The sequence below is a fragment of the Podarcis bocagei genome (genome assembly GCF_964188305.1).
Source record: "Podarcis bocagei genome assembly, chromosome: 12".
Taxonomy (NCBI): domain Eukaryota; kingdom Metazoa; phylum Chordata; class Lepidosauria; order Squamata; family Lacertidae; genus Podarcis; species Podarcis bocagei.
In genome coordinates, this window is record NC_138137.1 from 23,321,051 (window position 1) to 23,340,278 (window position 19,228).

The following is a 19,228-nucleotide window of genomic DNA, read 5'->3' on the forward strand; positions in this document are numbered from 1 at the left end:
TTATTTTACTGCTTTATAATTGCTTGTGTTTATGATTGCATGGACATTGCCCATTCTTAATAGCTGCATAGCATGACCCTGGTCCATTTTTTCCTGCTTGTTTCGGGCTTCCTTTATCAAATATAAAATAATTAAAGTTGAATCTAACTGAGGATATGAGTATGCAGTTCTAGAATCATTCCCATGCCTTCCCAAGATACTGCTTTGCCACAAATTTCAACTGAGAACAATGTGGTCAAAAAGCAACATTGCACCATCCTGCTTCTCATAATCATTCATGGCCAGTATGATGTCTATATATTTTAGCCTCTCCATCTCTCTCTCTTGCAAGTATTTGCTCTGAAAAGTACCCAAGTCCTCTGTGGCCATGTATCAGCTATCTAATATGTAACATTAACTTTGTTGTGAGCCCCAGTGCCATATACATTTGGAGGGGGGGTTCCCCAATTTATAAACTGGTATCCAATTACACGCCTCCTTATTGGAGAGGAAATATAATAAATTTCTTCAATAAATATGAAGTGCATAGCTTCAGAAAGCATATAAATTACAGCTGCAACTTTATACATAACATTCATTGTCATATAAACATTATGTTAGCATATTATTGCCCTGAACCATGGCGTACCTGGTGGCAAGTGCCACTGGAGTGCACAATCCCATAGTAGATGCTAGCATGCAGTCTGGCAGGCCAACAGGTCCAGAGTCCAGTCAGGTCAGGATCCCTCCTCTGCAGCCAATTCAGGGGGTCAGGACACCTGGAGGTCAGCCCTGAAGCGCTCCCTTGACCATCCAAGCCATGGTCCCACCAACATGGGAAGTTGAGCAGACACAGCACCTCATCTCTGCTGCCCTTTTATACTTTGCATGCTGATTGCAGCATCTGGGCTTGATGAGCCAGGTGACCCTCACCTGTTCCAAGCCAACACCAGCAGAGGAATCACACACTTCCTCCCAGAGCTAGCAAGTCCCACCTGACCACTGGTATTGCTAGCTAGGGATGATGGGAGTTGTAGTCCAAAAACAGCTGGAGATCCCAAGTTTGGGAAACCGTGTCCTAGAGAGCCTGCGGTGGAGACAGGGCCCCCTCTACCTCTGGTGATGGGCCCTGCTGCTCTGGTTCCTGTGCACTGACACCCATCCCCTCACCATCCTCTGTCATCCCATGGGTGCTTCCTACACCAACTTCTCCTTCACCATCTCTGGCATGCCCTGGTGTGTCCCAGACCTGGTTACATCCCTCATCAAGATCCACTTCCTCCTCCCTGATGTCCTGTAAGTTGATGACAATTACAGTGGTACCTTGGGTTAAGAACTTAATTCGTTCTGGAGGTCCATTCTTAACCTGAAACTGTTCTTAACCTGAGGTACCACTTTAGCTAATGGGCCTCCTGCTGCCGCCGCACCACTGCCACACGATTTCTTTTCTCATCCTGAAGTAAAGTTCTTAACCTGAGGTACTATTTCTGGGTTAGCAGAGTCTGTAACCTGAAGCATCTGTAACCTGAAGTGTCTGTAACCCGAGGTACCACTGTATATTACAACAATGTTTTATTTCTTTGCATTAGTAAATTTTTAAAAATCTGATAAATAAAAAGCTGTAATCTGTGTATTATTGTGGGATTTGGTGGGCCTCCTAGAGCCTGGGGTGCGGGTTGTGTCTTTGTCCACTGCTCCCCTAATATGGCAGTCCATGTGACCCAGGAATCCTGGGTTCAAAGGCCCAAATCAGCCATTAACTCAATTCATGACAACTCTCACGTAATGCAATGGCAAAATTCCCACTGACTTATTTGGAAGTCCAAGAGAGCACTGAGAATGCCTTTGTTCTAGCCAAGATCCTACAAACAATGATCCAGATGAGTGCCTTATGCACACATAAATTCAGAATGTGATCACTGGAACTGGAGATGTAAGATGGGCCCAGAAATGCCTACTGTCATAGCTACTTGGTGGAGACAAATAGTACGTCTGCAAATATGAATTTATGAGGCAACTAATTCCTCTGCACTATTTGCTCTCTTGTTGTTTTCCAATAACTTTGTAACTGTGATTTTACAATTCTGTGATAGTTCATTGTTTTATATGTAAGTGTTGTGTCCAAGAACTGAGGCAGGGGTAAATAATGAGGATTTTATTCTAAGAAAAGAAGCAGCAATCATAGCAAGACTAAACAAGTATGCTTAGGCCTAGCAATTCCCTGGTGTTACTTCCAATCTTTTTAATGAGCTGAATCTCTTCAGTTGGCTATTACACGAAGTTGTTTTTAAAAGGAGAATTAAAGGGGGAAATCCCGACTAAATTACCACCATAACCCAAGAGGGGGGGAATATATATTTAAAAATTAAGCATAAATAAATCCCATCACAGATGTGGACACATTACTGGCATTGAGCCTGAGGGAAAGGAAAGCAGAGCTCTGGTGTTGCTTCAGGTCTGTCCTGCTTGCAAGCTTCACATTCACTGAAAAGTGCCTCAGATTGTTCCAATAGCCATTTACTCCAAGAGAGCGCTATAGATTCTGGTTGTACTGGGAATTCTGCGATGGAAGCCAGAGGGCAACAATGTGATACCCTTGGGCCAGAGAGGAACTGGCACTTCAGTCATGTCTGGTGGAAGTGTTTCTGCGGTTGACCCTGCACACAATTCTGTTTCTGATTCCGAATTTTTAACCTCATTCCCCAAAGAAGGGGATTCCGACCCCAGGGTTATGATATGTGCCCTGAGTCCTTTTAAGTACCTAGGAATGTCCTTGCTGTAAAGCCTAGAGGGCATCATGGTCTTCAAGTCTAAATTCTCAACTTGTGTTGGCAGCAGTGAATAGTTCTGTGGCACCTAAAAGTCTAACAAATATTATTCTTTCATAGGCTAGAGTGCAGTTCATTAGATGCATCCAGTGAAGTGCACTATAGTCCCTGAAAGCTGATATCTTAATAAAATGTGTTCTTCTTTCAGGTGCCACAACCCAAGACTCTTTGTTGTTGCTCTAGTAGGCTCACATAGTTACCCCTCTGGGAATTTTTGTAATTAGCCTTGCCAAGCTTACAGAAAAGTTATATAGTTCAGCAAGGAATATCACTCAAGTACATTTTGTATTAAAGTATCTTTATTAACCACATAACAAATGTTCATTGAATTATGATGTAAATAGTGTTGATTACTATACTACTCCGCTGGCGTCACAGTGTGAACTGGAATCTCTGCCAACTTAGAAGGAGGGATTCCTTCTTTGAAAATGCACCACCACAAAAGCTCTTTACATATGGGAACTGGGTATTATGCAGCATGCTTTGCACATGTGTTTCCAACAAATGATCCACCATTTGCTCTCATACAGACCTATGAGAAGGTTATAGCACACATTTGAATTCCCTCAGATTTCCATCAGGCAGCTCAGAGAACGTTTAGTCTTTTGACCTAGATCAGGCTGACTGCATGTGTTTTACCCAACATCACATGATGTGTTTCATATCAAAGCATCAATTTGAACTGGCTTCCTTATTCAAGGCAAAACTGATGTATGTTTGCAAGGGCACGCCCATAACCATTTTAATTCTAATGCTGTCGTGTGTATGAATTTCAGGGATCTGAGCCAGGACAGGACAGCTGTCTCCCTCCTCGTGGCTTAAAGGACCATTGCAGGCTTGCATAGTGGGTTACACTGACTTCCAACTGAACATGTTCTGCTGCATCAATGATGCCTGGTTTTTCACCGCTGAAATTCCTGTCTAGGAGAATAATTGCTGGGCCCTAAATCAGGAATGGGAAACCGAATGCATCCCTTCGCAAGTGTCATGGACTGGCTAGATGCAGAAGAGTGGTGGGAGGCACCAGGTGGGGGAACCCCCAAGGGAACCCCCAGGAGAAGAAAGCTCAGAGCCAGGGGATTGGTGGTGGGGTGACGATGCATGGTCAGAGGGGAAAAACTGGGAGGAGGAAGTGTCAGAAGCTGAAGAAGCAACAGGGCTTAGTGAGCAGGAAGAGGCTGTGGCAGAGAGCAGTCCAGACTCAAATGCAGGAGAAGAGGGGAGCCAGGGGACAAAGGCGAGGCAGGCTGCGGAAGAAGCCAGGGAGTCTCCCGCCTCCTGCTGCAACCAATTCCCTTCCCCGCTGGTCTCCCAGAACATGCAGAGAAATGAAGAGGGTGGAGCAACAAGAGACAAGATGACAGAGCCTTAGGGTGCTGGGAAAGGAACTAGGGCAGGAGCCTTAGTGAGCAGTGAGAAGGCGGAGACCTTCCGTCCTCGCAACGGCCTCATTGGGGCAAGACCTACTGAGAAGGCTTGCTGTGATCACTAAGACTGAGCTGTTTTGTTTCTTTAAAGGAATAAGGTGCTTAGCCTGAAAAAGATGCCCCACCCCTGCCCTAGGTATTTTCTGTTTTTCACAGAAACACTCCGCCATTTCATAGCATGACGGGTAGTTAGGCATAATCAAGCCAGTACCCCCTGCAAGTTACCAGACAGAATTTCAGCAACTTGTTTCTTTAAAAGCTTGCTGGTTAAGCTGGTACATTTTCATGCATTGTTAAGTACTCAATGAAAGCAGAGAGAACTAGGAGCTGCTGTGGTTTATTTAGGCAACAGGGAGGTGTTCTTTCTGGTGAAGGAACAGATTGAGATTGGCGAAAGGGTGTGTTCGCAGATGGCCAAGGGGGGAGTGAGTCATAGCAAGGAAAAGTTTGGCTTCCGAGAAACATTCAGAAACAACGTCTTATGTCACAATATCGGCAGCATTGTGTGTGCTTAACAGTCAGTCAGCCAAACAACAGAAAGACCCTTAGACACACAAAAGCCTGGTTTGTACAGAAAGTGTGTTGCGAACAGGGGGTTAAAGTCTACGTTCCACCTACGACAAATGTGTGGTTTTTTTGTTCCACTAATTTCCTCCTGTTGCATAACTTTATGAGAAGATAAATAAAGGATTTAAATGCCAAATACTTTGTTCAGTGTTATTGACCACTCTCATTTGTTTAGAGCTTTACACCACACCTCAGTCCTTAGCGACGTTCGCTTCTAGTTGTGTTGGAAATACAACTTCCTCCAAAGGAGGCCGGGGGCGGGGCGGTGGCATGTGTCTGCTTTCAATATATTAACGAAGAGCTTAACACCAATTGATTCATTAAAATGGCTGAATACAAATTCATTCACAAGCATCACGCCTTACCTGCATTTGCAGAGTCGCTGACAAACCCACCTGCAACGGCTTCAGAAGAGCTGGCTATGCAGCTTGTTATTTGGGTTAGACTGCAAGTGTGTAAGGATGTCCTATCCTTCGGAGCAGCTGTGGGCATCAACTTGAGCCTCAGCTCAAACTGAATCCTGTCTCCCTTTGGGCAATTGCACTAGAAATGGTGCCAGCGAGACTTTTTCTTCTTCTTCTTATCGTATGCTGGCGGTTTTGCTTATATCAGAAGCTTCTTTCTTTGAAAGAATTAGAACTGGTTATTTTCTAGGGACACTTCCTATTTAGAGTTTAATTTTCGAAAGGATGAAATGTAATAAATAGCCACCGTTCTCTTTCCCGCCTTTAAATATGTAAAAAAAAGAAAAAGAGAGAGAGGGGGGGGGTGAGAAGATAGGAGAATCCTTTAAGACAGCATTTACAGCAAAGGACTGGATAGCATTTGCATTACTGCCCAAATTGGATTAACAGGATCGAAAAGGCATCTCTAGAGTCTCCAAGGATGGATATTTCTGACATTTTAAAATAATGAACTAAAATACTATGGGAGAGTGGGTATCACATATTAAATGGTGCTTTTGTTTTCCTGCTGCAGAAAAAGGATTTTTTACCCCCAACTTAAAAGGGAGAGAGCTAACAACGCAGTCAGAAGTAAGTCCCACTGAATTCAATGATAAGTATGTATGGCATCATGGCACGGCACAACCTTCACTGGTGGGTGGCCCCTGGAAGGTTCCACAAGAGGTAATGCGGCCCTTAGGCTGAGAAAGGTTCCTCACTCCTGTTCTACATACAAGCTGGCTGGAGCCTTCATGAAGAATTACCAAGGGTGTGTATTGAGAAGCATGTTGAATTGAAACCTATGAGACACAGGGCTACAAAAAGCATGTCTGCTTCCTCCAAACACATCCAAGGCAATGCCAGAAAACATACGAGGATTTGTGCTATTGTCTCCACGGCAGCATGTCTGGCACGGAGACTTTCCAACACACTAGCACACCTATAACAGTTCTGTGGCGAGCATTGACACAGCAAGAATTATTTGAAAGCAGCCACACTCCAGCTGTGAAACAGAAAGTGGGTCTTACTTTTTTTAAAAAAAGTTGGGTCTCCAAATTTTAAATTGCAGGTGTCCAGTTAATATGTAGTTCACATAAAAGGTAAAAACAAAAGGTAAAGGACCCCTGGATGGTTAAGTCCAGTCAAAGACGACTATGGGGTTGCGGCGCTCACCTCACTTTTGGGCAGAGGGAACCAGTGTTTGTCCACAGACAGCTTTCTAGATCATGTGGCCAGCATGACTAAACCACTTCTGGCACAATGGAACACCATGAAGGAAACCAGAGTGCACAGAAACACCGTTTACCTTCCCGCTGCAGTGGTACCTATTTATCTACTAGCACCGGGGTGCTTTTGAATTGCTAGGTTGGCAGGAGCTGGGATAGAGCAACGGGAGCTCACTCCGTCACGGGGATTCGAACCGCCAACTTTCTGATTGGCAAGCCCAAGAAGCTCAGTGGTTTAGACCACAGTGCCAGTAGAGTGCTCTACCAAATCAAATTTCAAGGTTTTTTTTATTTAATTCCCATCAAAATCTCAAAGCCACACACTTTCCTACCCTACAGGTAACATATATCTTTCCATCTCAACTTAGAGAAACTCCTGGAGATATTTCTGTCAGTCTCCTATGGTCTGGCACCAGGAGGCATTGGGGGATTTTGAGCTGCAGGGTTATTGGCACTGCATTGAGCAGACAGCCCAGCTCTGTTCTCCTCCAGCAGTCCTTTTACCCAGAGGTATTTAGGCTGGGTCCCTTTTGTTCAGCTTCTCCAGAGGAGGTATCAGTTACTTGAGAACCATAGTACTAAAATGTATCATGTTCGTCTCTTAACAACGAGAATGACAAATATTACTCCCTTATTGCGTTCCAGTTGAAGCAGCTGCTTCTAATTACCAGAAACAAAATGAAATGTTGTTTCCTTTTTCTGATTCTTTGTAGAGAATAAATTTGGGAGCAAGAAGTGTAGTACTTCCCCAACTATAACCTCCCTCCTTTCCCTTTATAATCCACTGAATAGCAGACAGATTCGTTTACTGACATTTCTACCAACAGGAATACAATTGTTAAGAATCTCCAGGTGCCACTAGAAGGTTTTGGCCTTGAAATAAGATAAGATGGAACATTTCCAACTCCCTCTCTTCCCAAAAGGAGGCTATTAAAAGCATACTAGACTAACAAAAAGCCTCCTTGGCATAAAGGAAGTGAACCACAGGTTGTTTTTTCCCTGTGTCTTTTTATTAAAAAGAAGTTATTCATTTGGGACTGTAGTACTAATTAGTTCTTTGTAAAAATTTACAGCATGGCCTCTTTTATTGCAGGAGCAGCTGAAAATGGATAAAATTATGAAAATCCACATTTCCATTTTTAATTTTGTTTCTCAGGAGCAGCTAGTGCAGGAGATTGGAATTCTGAATCCATTTGCATGACAGTGACTTGCAAGAGCAGACAACTGGGGTCTCTAGTGCAGGTCACCTTCAAAAACAGGTTTTTAACATGTGTTCTGAAATCTCATAAACAAGGCACCCAGGAACCCTCTCAACTTATTTTAAACCTCAGCATTTTGGTGTGCCTTTTTAAAAATATATATACAGATGTTCCACTTGACTTTATCAGCACCAGGTCTCTCTGCCACTCCAACTCGTCCCTCCTGGCATCTTCAGGGAAAACTGACATTACTGTCCTGTACTCGCTTAATGGATCTCCAGTGTTGTTTGGACAACAGCAAGACATCTTCATCTGACCCAGAGCAGCAGTAAGTTTTATCAAGGCTGCACATTGATATAGGTCACCAGTGGGCTATTTACCATGTTTGTGTGTTTGTTTCCGATTGGGGACATCTACTGCAATACCTGAACATAGGACTAAGTTGGGGCTGCACGCTAGAATTTTTATTCTCCATCATCATCATCATCATCATTCTATACAGCAGCATATTGCGAACTGGCGGTTTTCTGTAAAAAGTGGTGGTGGGTGTGAAATAAACCACAATGACGATTTCGTTGGGGACACTGCCCGCTGAACACACTTTAATTTCATGACCGCACAGGGCAGCTGAGCTTCAGCGGGTCTCTTCCTTATTGCATATTCCTATTGTTCCAGAGATCTGCGGCCCTCCCCGTGAAACAGGAGACCCCCGTGGTCGACTAAGGCGGACGCCTCGCCATCATCTGTCCCCTCGGCGAGGGCGAAAGAGGTTTTGCAAACTCGCGCGCAAGATCCTCGAGGCCACAGTTCCCCAAAAGCGCAGCAGAGCGCGCGCACACACGCTCCTCCCCTGGGCCGGAGACGAGACGGCAACCAGGCCGCCTTTCCCCAAAATCAGACAGGCAGCTCCTCCTCTAGGCCTGGCAGGGGCCGGCGGGGAGGCGTGGTCACTGGCATGGCGTCTCTTCGGCGGGGCGCGCCGGGGCGGGGTTCCCGGCTGCGGCTCCCGGCGCCCCTTCGAAGAGCTGCTGGGGACTGTCCGCCAGCAGCGTGGCGCGCACTTTCCGCTTCTCCTTGAAGCGGCCCGAGCGGGAGATCTTAAGGTTCCGTCGGCTGCCCGAGTTGGGCTGCTGGTTCTCTTGAGAGTCCGAGGGGCTGGGCGCGGCGGGGAGCATCTCCGAGGGCTCAGGCACCTGCCGAGGAGGCCACGCAGCCGCTGGCGATTCCTTGGGCTTTTTTCTGCTGGTCAGCGATTTCCACCAGGCGCCCGAGGAGCCGCCTTTGGCCGCGGGCCCCGTCGAGGGGGCGGCCGTGCCGGCGCTTTCGGCCATCTTCCGGAGGGCAGGAGGCGCCCGCGCGCCTCCTCCCGGTCAGGGGGTCCTGGGCGATGCGCTGCACTCGGGGCCGGTGGCCTGGAGGGGAGGACAGAGAGGAGGGAGGCTTGTTTAGCAGCAGGAACTGGAGCCCTCACCGACTTGGGGTCCGCGGTAGGAAGGAGACATTTAAGGGGGTGCGGGAGACATCGGGCGCACAGAGCGGAATTAGTAGGCTCCGCTGGAGGAACTGTCTAAGAGGGTCATCGTAACCATACGCAGAGACTCCACTTCCATCTTATTTTATTTTATTATTTACTCGCTTCCAAATTGTGACGCCAGGGCTTTATTGAGGCTGGACTTTCCTTTCCCCCCCAAAGGCTGCGCCAAAAACGTTTTGGTTCATAGAGGTCCTGAAGGATAGCTCCTTTGTTGAGCCTGAGACTCTTAATCTCAGGGTTGTGGGCGAAAGATGCCTGCACTGCAAGGAGCTGGACTAGATGATCCTTGTGGTCCCTTCAAACTCTACAGTTCTATAATTCTACCCGGAGTAGGACTAACATTGAATATAACCCTTCCCCTCCAAGCAAGAGGGAGATAGGTAAAGGTAAAAGGACCCGTGAGCATTAGGTCCAGTCGTGGCCGACTCTGGGGTTGCGGCGTTCATCTCACTTTATTGGGGGAGCTGGCGTACAGCTTCCAGGTCATGTGGCCAGCATGACTAAGCTGCTTCTGGCAAACCAGAGCAGTGCACAGAAACACCATTTACCTTCCCGCCGGAGCGGTACCTATTTATTTACTTGCACTGGTGTGCTTTCGAACTGCTAGGTTGGCAGGAAAAGGGACCAAGCAATGGGAGCTCACCCCGTCGTGGGGATTCGAACCGCCAACCTTCCGACCGGCAAGTCCTAGGCTCTGTGGTTTAACCCACAACGCCACAGAGATACCACTGCATAAATAGGAAGTGCCCAGCTTGGGGGCATAATGGGGCTGATGAAAGCACTATGTTAGGAATGTGGGAGCTGGGCCCTCCTGGTGATGTTGGAGTGTATCTCCCACCACCATTGGCCCTGGTGGGGACTGATATGGCCCTCCAGTTACTGTTGGGCTCCCAGGTACCCCAGCCCTTTCAGTCCAATGGTATGAAGTGAAGATTTATAATCATTTCCTTGTAAACCTATTAACAAAACAAAACAAAAACACATAAAACAGTTTTCCAAATATGTAGCACCCCTAAATGTGCTAGGATGCAGAGCCAACCAGGTAATACACTTTGCAGCAGCCCTCATACAGGATGCCAAAAGGAAGAAAAGCACTCCTGTTTTCTGCCCAGGAGGAGAGTTAATGAATAAATAAAACCCCCAAAGAAACAAGCTTGTGAAAAATGTCGTCATCACACTAACCAAATCTCCTGCTAATAAATATGTATTTTATTATTTATTATATTTATATTATATACAGAAGAACCACCAGCATTGCTGCTTCAAGTTGTCTCTCAGTTCTTTGAGAGTGTCAACAAACAGTTATTTGAAGACTTTTGGCCTGCTTCTTATTAAGAATCCCAGAGTGGGCCAAAACAATATCTTAAACCAGAAGCAGCCATAAAATATCAAAATTATATACGGTCCAGTGAGGAAGAGTGAATTCTCAATGTTCTCAACCAACTCCAGGGTAAATAAGTTTTCAAAAAGTGTCCAAAGGACCAGTGGGAGGGCGACTGCATTTCTGAGATGTCTGAATTGAGAATATAGGCGGGATTCAGTAGACATTATGTACTTAAATTTCAAAAAACTTTCAATAAAGTCCCTCCCCAAAGACTCCCGAGCAAACTAGAAGTCATGGAATAAGGAGGCAGGTCATGGATCAGTAACTGGTCCCAGAACAGGAAGCAGAGAGTTGGAATGAATGGACCGTTCTCAAATGGGAGGGATGTAAGAAGTGGAATCCCTCAAGGATCTGTACTGTGTCACTTCATAAATGATATGAAGTTAGGAGAACGTACTGAGACGTCCAAGTCTGCTGATAGCACACAACTGTTGAGGATGGCTAAAACAAAAAGGGTTTGAGAAGAGTTGCAAACAAAACTCTCCCGAATTGGGAGAATAGGCATTAAAATGCCAAATATGACTCAATGGAAGCAAATATAAAGCGATGCACATTGGGTCAGAAACAACACCACCACCCCAAACTTCATATATGCCAGTGGTGTCTGATCTGACAGTGACTATCTGGGAAAGAGATCTTAGGAATCATAGTTAATAGGTCAGTGAAAATGTCAACTCCATGTGTGCAGCTGTGAAAAAAATCAAAACCCATGTCTACTAAGATCATTAGGAAGGGAATTGAAAATGAAACTGCCTAACTCAGTTGTACAAATCTATGGCGTGATAACACTTGAAATGCTTTGTATAGTTCTGGATGTCATACCGCAAAGGGAATATTCCAGAGCTGGAAGAAGCGCAGAAAAGGTGCATCTCAAATGATCAAGGGACTGGAGCCACTTCCCTATGAGGAAATCTACATTTGGGACTTTAGGGGCGGGGGGAGTAAGGGGAGACAGGATAGAGATGTAAAAAAGAGAGATGCATCGTGTAAAGAAAGTGATTTAGAGGTATTTTCTCCCTCCTCATACTAGAAAAGGTGCAGCAAGCATTTTTTTCAGCCCAATGGCTGCATTTACCGATGGCCAACCTTCTGAGGATTGCATGCAAAAGTGGGTGTGGCCAAAGTATAAGTGGGTGTGGCCTTTTTAAAAAAAATACACACTTGGAGATATCACAAGTACCTTCTGGCATTCCATAATCACAACAGGGGGTCTTGAAGGAGTAGTCCATACAAGAATATGTGTGTGCGTGTGTATACTTTTAGAAATTTAAGAAACCTTTCTGCATGGATCTTTAGGAATGGTCATTTAATTATTATTTTTTTAAATGACAATTATGTACTGCTTGAATGTTTCAAGTTATCTGTTCCTGTACAAGAGCCTGGGGTCATGCAATGAAGCTCTTGGAAGATTCAAGATGGGCAAAATAAATGCATCACACAGTACATAGCTAAATAGTATACAGTAAGCCTGTAACTTAAGTGGGTGTTATGTTTTGGGGATCATGCCTAAAGCCAGAATCACACACAGTCTAAGCACTTTGGGTGCAATGGCAGGTGAGATTACCAATGTATTTTTCCTGGATGTCCACCCCCTTTCTGCTCCCTTAAATTTATTTATTGTTAAGTACATAAAGCGGGTGGCGCTGTGGGTTAAACCACAAAGCCTAGGACTTGCTGATCAGAAGGTCGGTGGTTCGAATCCCCGCGACGGGCTGAGCTCCCGTTCCTCGGTCCCAGCTCCTGCCCACCTAGCAGTACGAAAGCACATCAAAGTGCAAGTAGACAAATAGGTACCGCTTCAGCGGGAAGGTAAATGGCGTTTCCGTGCGCTGCTCTGGTTCGCCAGAAGCGGCTTAGTCATGCTGGCCACATGACCCGGAAGCTGTACGCCGGCTCCCTTGGCCAGTAAAGCGAGATGAGCACCACAACCCCAGAGTCGGCCACGACTGGACCTAATGGTCAGGGGTCCCTTTACCTTTACCTAAAGCTGAATGTGCCCAAGTTAAATGCACCTAAGTTGCAGGCTTATTGTAATTCTCTACTACTATATGTAGTAATGGCCAAAAACTTGGATGGTTTTAGAAGGGAATTCGACAAATAATGAAGGATAAGGCTCTCAAAGGCTTATTGAGGATGTGTGTACCACCACTATGAAAGACAGTGTGTTGGGTACCACAAATGCTGTTAAGCTTGTGAGTTCCCCATAGGCATCTAATTGGCCACTCTGAAAATAGGATGTGGGACTAGACGGTCCTTTGGTCTCACTCAGTAGGCCACTTCTTATGTCTTGCTTACGATGTTTTTGAACTCTGCTTCTTGGTCTAATGTTCACTGGTTGCAGTTTATTAATGGCAAAGTGCAAGCTAATGGTCTTGAAAATCAAGAGGTCTAATGTCCACAGAACCGGGCAATGTTTTGCATTAAGACAATTTGTCAGTGTCTTATCATCTTTGCTTCTAACAGCAGCAGCCTACACATGTCTACTCAGAAGTAAGTTCCACTGAATTTAATGGGACTTACTCCTTGATACAGACAGAAGATTGAGCGGGACTCAGCTGTTCTCAACCTGCTACTGTTGATAGATTTCATAGGATAGGAACTGTGTCCATTCCTAAGCACATTGGTGAGGAAACTATGCAAACTTTAATTCATCTAGAATGCTTTGGAGAGTTAAAACCCTTCCACACTGCATAACCTTCTTTTGTACTAATGAAGTCATTAGCAGTAGTTAAACCTTTCCAAGACTGGCTAAGCAACCAAGAATTCAGTTGCTTAGCACAATTCATCAAAAGCTTCTTTGGTTTGAAGATTTAAACAGAGACTTGTGGTATTTCCAGTACACTGGGTTTCTGATCCAGCAGTACCTCCTGACAAGTCCAGCTATAGCTGAACATTTGCAGCAAAGTTTAGCACCATCAGCTTACAAAAATTTGCTAAGTGGGATTGAAATGTTAACTTTTCAGGTTTGTGAATTTTGCATTGGTATGTTGTTCACAGCAAACAATGGGAACAAAATGATTTGGTCTTAGGCCAAAACCACCCAAACTGAGTGAGCAGAAAACTGCAGTTCAGCATAAGTTTCACTGAACTCAGTACCCCAACTTCCAAGTAAACATGGATAAGGATGGATTGTGAGCCAGTTGATACCTAGCCTTCGTGTGCAGAGCAAATTTTGATTCAAAGTAGAAGAGACAGAATTAAAAATATATTCTATAATTTAGTTTCAGCATATCTGCATAATCAGATATACCCAATTATCAGTGTTTTGTTGGGATTGTTTCTTCTCTTCTCCATTCCCTTTGAATGCATGGCACAAATATAGCTCATTTTTCTGCACTTTCGGAATTTCTTTTAATGCATTCCTTGAAGGCATACAGACACCAGATACATGTACTGTAGATCTCATTTGCTCCCTAATTGTGGCCTACTGTCTGATCAGACTTAAATGCAGTTGTCCATCTAGTTCCAATAATTGACAGGCAGATACCTTAAGGAAATATTCAAAAAAACTCACAATAGTAATGGCTACTCCTTTTCTCTCTCTCCCAGGACCTGGAAGTCAGACATATATGTACCCACCCTGGGGGTATCTTATGACAAAGGGTGAGATGTTAATAAATAATAGTACACTGTCTCTGAACATGGAGGTTGAATTTAGCTATCATGGCTCTGTGACATGGAGTTTGAGGATTAATTTCCTAGGACTACTTCACCCTGGGAGTTGAACTGCTAGGAGGAGACAGTCACATGCATGCCCCTTCCGTTCTGCAAACTTAACTCACTGGTTTTCTATTTTGTGCACACATCGGCTGAGTCACTACATAAGTGGTTCTTCTCCATGCAGCTGCACAAGCCAACTATGAATGTTTCTGTAAAAGTTCACTGGTGGTGTTCCTTCAGCTTGATAAGGAAATGAAAGGCAAACCTTGCTCCTTCCTACAAGGGAGCTTTCAGATTTTGCACAGCCTTATCACACAAACAGTGCTATGGTTTGTCATCATAAACTGATGATCATGACAGGTAGGGCCAGGCACTTTAGAAACTCTCTCCTAAATCTTCAACATGCTTTCATTTCTGAGAAGTTTCCTGCTTGCTTGTGAAGCAAAAAAAAAACAAAAAACAAAAAAAAAAACATTCTTGCTCTGTTGAATGATGGAACATTCATACTGGCTGCACTGGGGCCAGGATTTCACCCACAGCGTGTAATATTTTGTACACGTAGAATGCAACTCACTGAATTGCTGCAAAGACCAGAATGAGGCAGGTTCCTTCGAACAGCAGGTAAAAGTGATAAACTAAGCTTTTTTATTTTATTTTTGGGAACGGTTAATTGCAACATTTATCTAATAGTGGCGGCCCCCTTTCCAGCAGGACTTGGATACTGAGGTAGCAGCTCTTGTTGCGTTTGTTAATTAAGCTTGTTGCAAGTCATAGCTGGAGGGCCCAAGTTGCACCTGTAATGTGCAAGGAAACAACTCAGCAGGTGCAACTGAGGACACAGCAGAAAAATGCACTTTATAACTGGGGTTATTTTTTATGGCTAGATAACCCTTAGCTGTCAACATTTTGCTAATTTTAAAGGTGGGGTGAAACTGGGGAATTTTTTTTATAGCAGAGCTATAATCCCCAAACTGCATCGCCTGCTATACACATGCTTCTTTAGGATTGTCCTTTACCGGTTACTAAATCCAGAGCTACTGGAGGAAAAACAAAGCCTGTTGGATTTCTGCCTATTATGCAGAAAGGGAGGGAAGGGGTGTGCGCATGTGTAAATAGCAACCCTCCATTTCAGAGCTCTTCAGAGATTACAGTAGTGTACCGGGACCCTCAGACATAGTTCCCGTTAAATTCATTCAGCGGGATTATAAAACTGACCCCATGCACCGTTAATCAGAAGAAAGCCCAGATGTCTTCAGTGGGGCTTGCTGCCAAGTATATGACCCAGGATTGCAGCCTTGGACTGCAATCTTGTACACACTTAGCTAGCAACAAGTCCCACTGAAATCAACAGGGCTTTCCTCAGAGCAAACATGTACATAACGGCACTGTTAGTTCACGGCACGCGTTTTTGGGATTGAATCGTAGAACCGCAAGGGCTGGAAGGGACCCAAGGGGTCATCTAGTCCAACCCCCTGCAATGCAGGAATAAATTAAGAGGGCTGGACTATCACTTGGGAGGCCAGAGTTCAAATCCCCACTCAGCCATGAAGCTCACTGGGTGACCTTGGGGCCAGTCACCATCCCTTAGCCTAACCTCACAGGGTTTTTTGTGAGGATGAAATGAGGAGGGAGAACCATGTACACACCTTGAGATCCTTGGAAGATAAAGGTAATAAATCTGTAAATAGTACAGTGGTACCTCGGGTTAAGTACTTAATTCGTTCTGGAGGTCCGTACTTAACCTGAAACTGTTCTTAACCTGAAGCACCACTTTAGCTAATGGGGCCTCCTGCTGCCCCCGCGCCGCCGCAGCATGATTTCTGTTCTCATCCTGAAGCAAAGTTCTTAACCTGAAGCACTATTTCTGGGTTAGCGGAGTCTGTAACCTGAAGCGTATGTAACCTGAGGTACCACTGTAATAAATCTATAAATCAGATAGACAGACAGACAGACAGACAGACAGACAGACAGATGATAGATAGAATCCCATGCACACTTCTTGGGGAATAAGTCCCACTCAACTCACCGTGCGAAGGCAAGAAAATCCCCAATTGCTCCGCCTCAGCCACGCTGAAGCGCCCTTGCGTCCACACTTAGGGCAGCTGACAAGGAGGAGGTGGCAGCCCAGCTCCGCGCCCGCCCACGCAGCATCTTTTGCCTGCTGCTCCCCCTCCCCCTGACCAGGCTGAGGAAGCCCCCCTCCCGCCCGCCTGCCTCTCAGGCGCGCCCCTCCCCCTTGCCTTTCATGCTGCATGCAAGGTGCGCTCGTGCAAGGTGAGCAGCGCGCGCGCCCTTAGCCTGCGCGACAGGTGGGCGCCTCTGGGCAGATTCCCACCCCCACCCCACCCCTCCAGGTCGGGAGCGCGCGAGACGCAGGCGGAGAGGGCTCTTGCCGGGCACCTGTTGAAGAGAGCACCTGCCGGCTGAGGAGAAAGCAAGCGAAGGCGCGTTCTCGTGGGCTCTCACCTGTGCGCCGGAGGAGCGTCTCTTCTTCTTCTTTTTCTTCTTCCTCCTGAGAGCAGGCGCGGTGCTGGAGGGAGTCAGTCCATCCTCTCGCCGAGAGCGTCGTTACCTGGGCTTCCTTCTCTGAGGGAACTACTCGCTGCCGCAGCAACAGGCTGACTCTTGAGAGCGAGAGAGCGAGCCAGGGAACTTGGCCTCCTTCCGGCGCCCGCCCGCTCCAAAAGGGAGCGCCAACTTTCGCAGGTGAAGAACAATCCGCCGTCGGAAGCCGGCCTTTCAGCTAGCCGTCTCTAGGGACGACCGCGAGCAGCTGGGGGGAGGGGGCGCTTGGGAAAGAGCGGCCGCGCTGTAAGGGAGCCAGCTCTCTCACTCGCGCGCGCTTTTCGTGGCGAGGGAATCCCACCCGCCCGACTCACTTTCCTCGAAAGGTCTGAGCGGTGCACCTGATGCTCAGGCAACAAGGAAGCAGGTGCAGGTGAGCCCTCGAGAAGCGACCCCGCCCCTTCTCCTCCTCCCTAAACGGGATTGGTCCCTCTCGCAGGGGCAGCTGGACAACGATTGGCCTGGGAAGAAGAAGGAGTAGTAGCACGGTATAAATCAAGAGGCAAAGGGAGTTACAGGGCACAACTTTGATCTCTTTTGGAAGCTGGCCATGGCGGCAGCACACAACTTGGCTCTCTTCCTCAGCCCTGCGCTGATTTCCTTGTAATGCTGTCATGAGTTCTCCCCGCTTCTGGCAGTCTTGGTGCCCATGTGACCATTTGGCTAGGAGCAGGGATGAGAGAGAGCCAGGCACAACCGTTCTCTTAAGGCTTCGTAAAACCCTGCTTGTTTCGAAGAGTGCTTTCCATTGCCCACATTTTGTGTGGCGTCTTAGGCCGTGTGTTCCCAAGCTGTGATAAGTCTTAGGATGTGTCTGTAGGGGGTTGTTGTCTGGGCTCTGGGGGGGGGGGGCTGCACTAGTGTGCCTGATTCGCCCAAGCAACCCTAAGCAATCACAGCAAAACTGAAGCAGCTGCAGAGCCCACATGTACCACAAAACACGGGATAACACAGCAGTTCCTGTTAATGGGCACTTCTGCAACCAGGATGCTCCTGTACAGAGCTAGCTGGGTTTTTTTTTTGCCCCGGGTGAAGGTTTCAGAGGGGCACCATTGAGGCTCCCCACTGTATGTATTTGAAATTGTGTGGGGTGGCGCCAAACTGGGTCTTTGATCCAGGTGAAATAAAGCCTAGTTTCGCCGCTGAAAGGTGGCACGCTTTCTTTGTATGAAGTTTCAACAAAGTTGAGAGCATTTCCAAGTAAACTTGTGTATTCATAGGAGTGTTTTTTAAGTGAAGCAGGCCATGTGCAGTGGCTTCAGGCAGTAGTGTGAAGACAGTGCTGCCCAATAGTCGAATGCTGGCCTTGGACAGAGGACACTTGAGATTGGAGTTAACAATTAGATAGTTTTGGGCAAGTCATTAATTTTCACAACCTGGATCTTATCTATAAAAAACTCTCCTCATTCTAGAGAGGTCACCATTTATCTATCCTGCCACCTAAATCTCAAAATAATTTGAGAATTTCTTTCTCCACAACAGATTCCAGCCCTCAGGAATTTAAGGATGGTGTGTACAAGCAGGAATTGTTTTAGGTGCGTCAGATATTTGTGCAACTGAACCCAGAAGTGACCCAAAAACATCACAAAAACATCACAAAAGGGGCAGAATAGGACAGGGGCGGAGACGGAATGGGGGCTTTTTCAGTGGTGTTTCAGATATATGCGATTTCACTTAAACACATGGTGCCGTGGAATGTAATTGCCATGTAAATTGGGAGTTGCCTGTACGATAAAATAAGCAGGTTCTTTGACCTTCTCTGAAGTTGTTTTAGGAAGGGAGCCTTGCTAGGTACCCAAGACAGGGAACAGGTAGGCACAATAGAGTTAGCATGATGGATACAAAGAGCATTGGAGGGCTTTCTGAACTTGTTGAAAGTTATCAGTACAAAACAGTCGCAAGATTTCACACAGACTTCAGAAGACCTTTATGCACTTCTTGTGTTTATATAGTAGCAGTTTAGTTGGAAATGAAGACACTATGTCCTGTTACTGAACCCTTTAAAGGCCTTGATTCATTTGCCCTCAGTCTACAGGCTCGCAGTGTACTGAAGAGTTTGGAGATGTATCAGAGAGCACATGAGACGCTGGGGAATGTGTGTCAGGGATGTTTGTTTGTGAAGCTCAAGGCACGCGAAGTACCCTTCCCCAAATAAATTGCAGAAGCCCACCAGTGAAATGCTGGTTTTTTAGGCAGAGATCAGTTTTACCTCTTGAGACATCATTGCCAGATTTCAGTATGGACTTTGGGCACAGCCCTGGGATGTATTATGTAGTCATTGTATTATGTACAATGTATCTTGAGCTCAAAAAACAAACTGGCAAAACCAGTTTCCATAAAATAGTACAAGAAGAAACTTCTGTAATATAGTTCAGCGTGTTTTCTCATTCAGGCACTTAATAAGCCTTTGAATAAT

The 19,228-nt window shown here is 46.0% G+C and overlaps 1 protein-coding gene across 3 annotated transcripts; it reads right to left on the minus strand.

Annotated features, from left to right (window-relative positions):
- Positions 1 to 7,272: 7,272 nt before the first annotated feature.
- Positions 7,273 to 17,964, minus strand: PRR15 (proline rich 15). 3 transcript variants are annotated; one of them, XM_081165026.1, is made up of 2 exons: positions 16,274 to 16,396; positions 7,273 to 9,081 (listed from the first exon to the last, which is right to left on the minus strand). In XM_081165026.1, the coding sequence occupies exon 2, from the start codon at positions 8,998 to 9,000 to the stop codon at positions 8,617 to 8,619; it is 384 nt and encodes a 127-aa protein (XP_081021152.1). In that variant the 5' UTR covers positions 9,001 to 9,081; positions 16,274 to 16,396; the 3' UTR covers positions 7,273 to 8,616. The 3 variants fall into 3 exon arrangements, with proteins under 3 accessions (XP_081021152.1, XP_081021153.1, XP_081021151.1); XM_081165027.1 differs by lacking the exon at positions 16,274 to 16,396 and adding an exon at positions 11,410 to 11,463; XM_081165025.1 differs by lacking the exon at positions 16,274 to 16,396 and adding an exon at positions 16,714 to 17,964 and having other exon boundaries at positions 7,280 to 9,081.
- Positions 17,965 to 19,228: the final 1,264 nt, after the last annotated feature.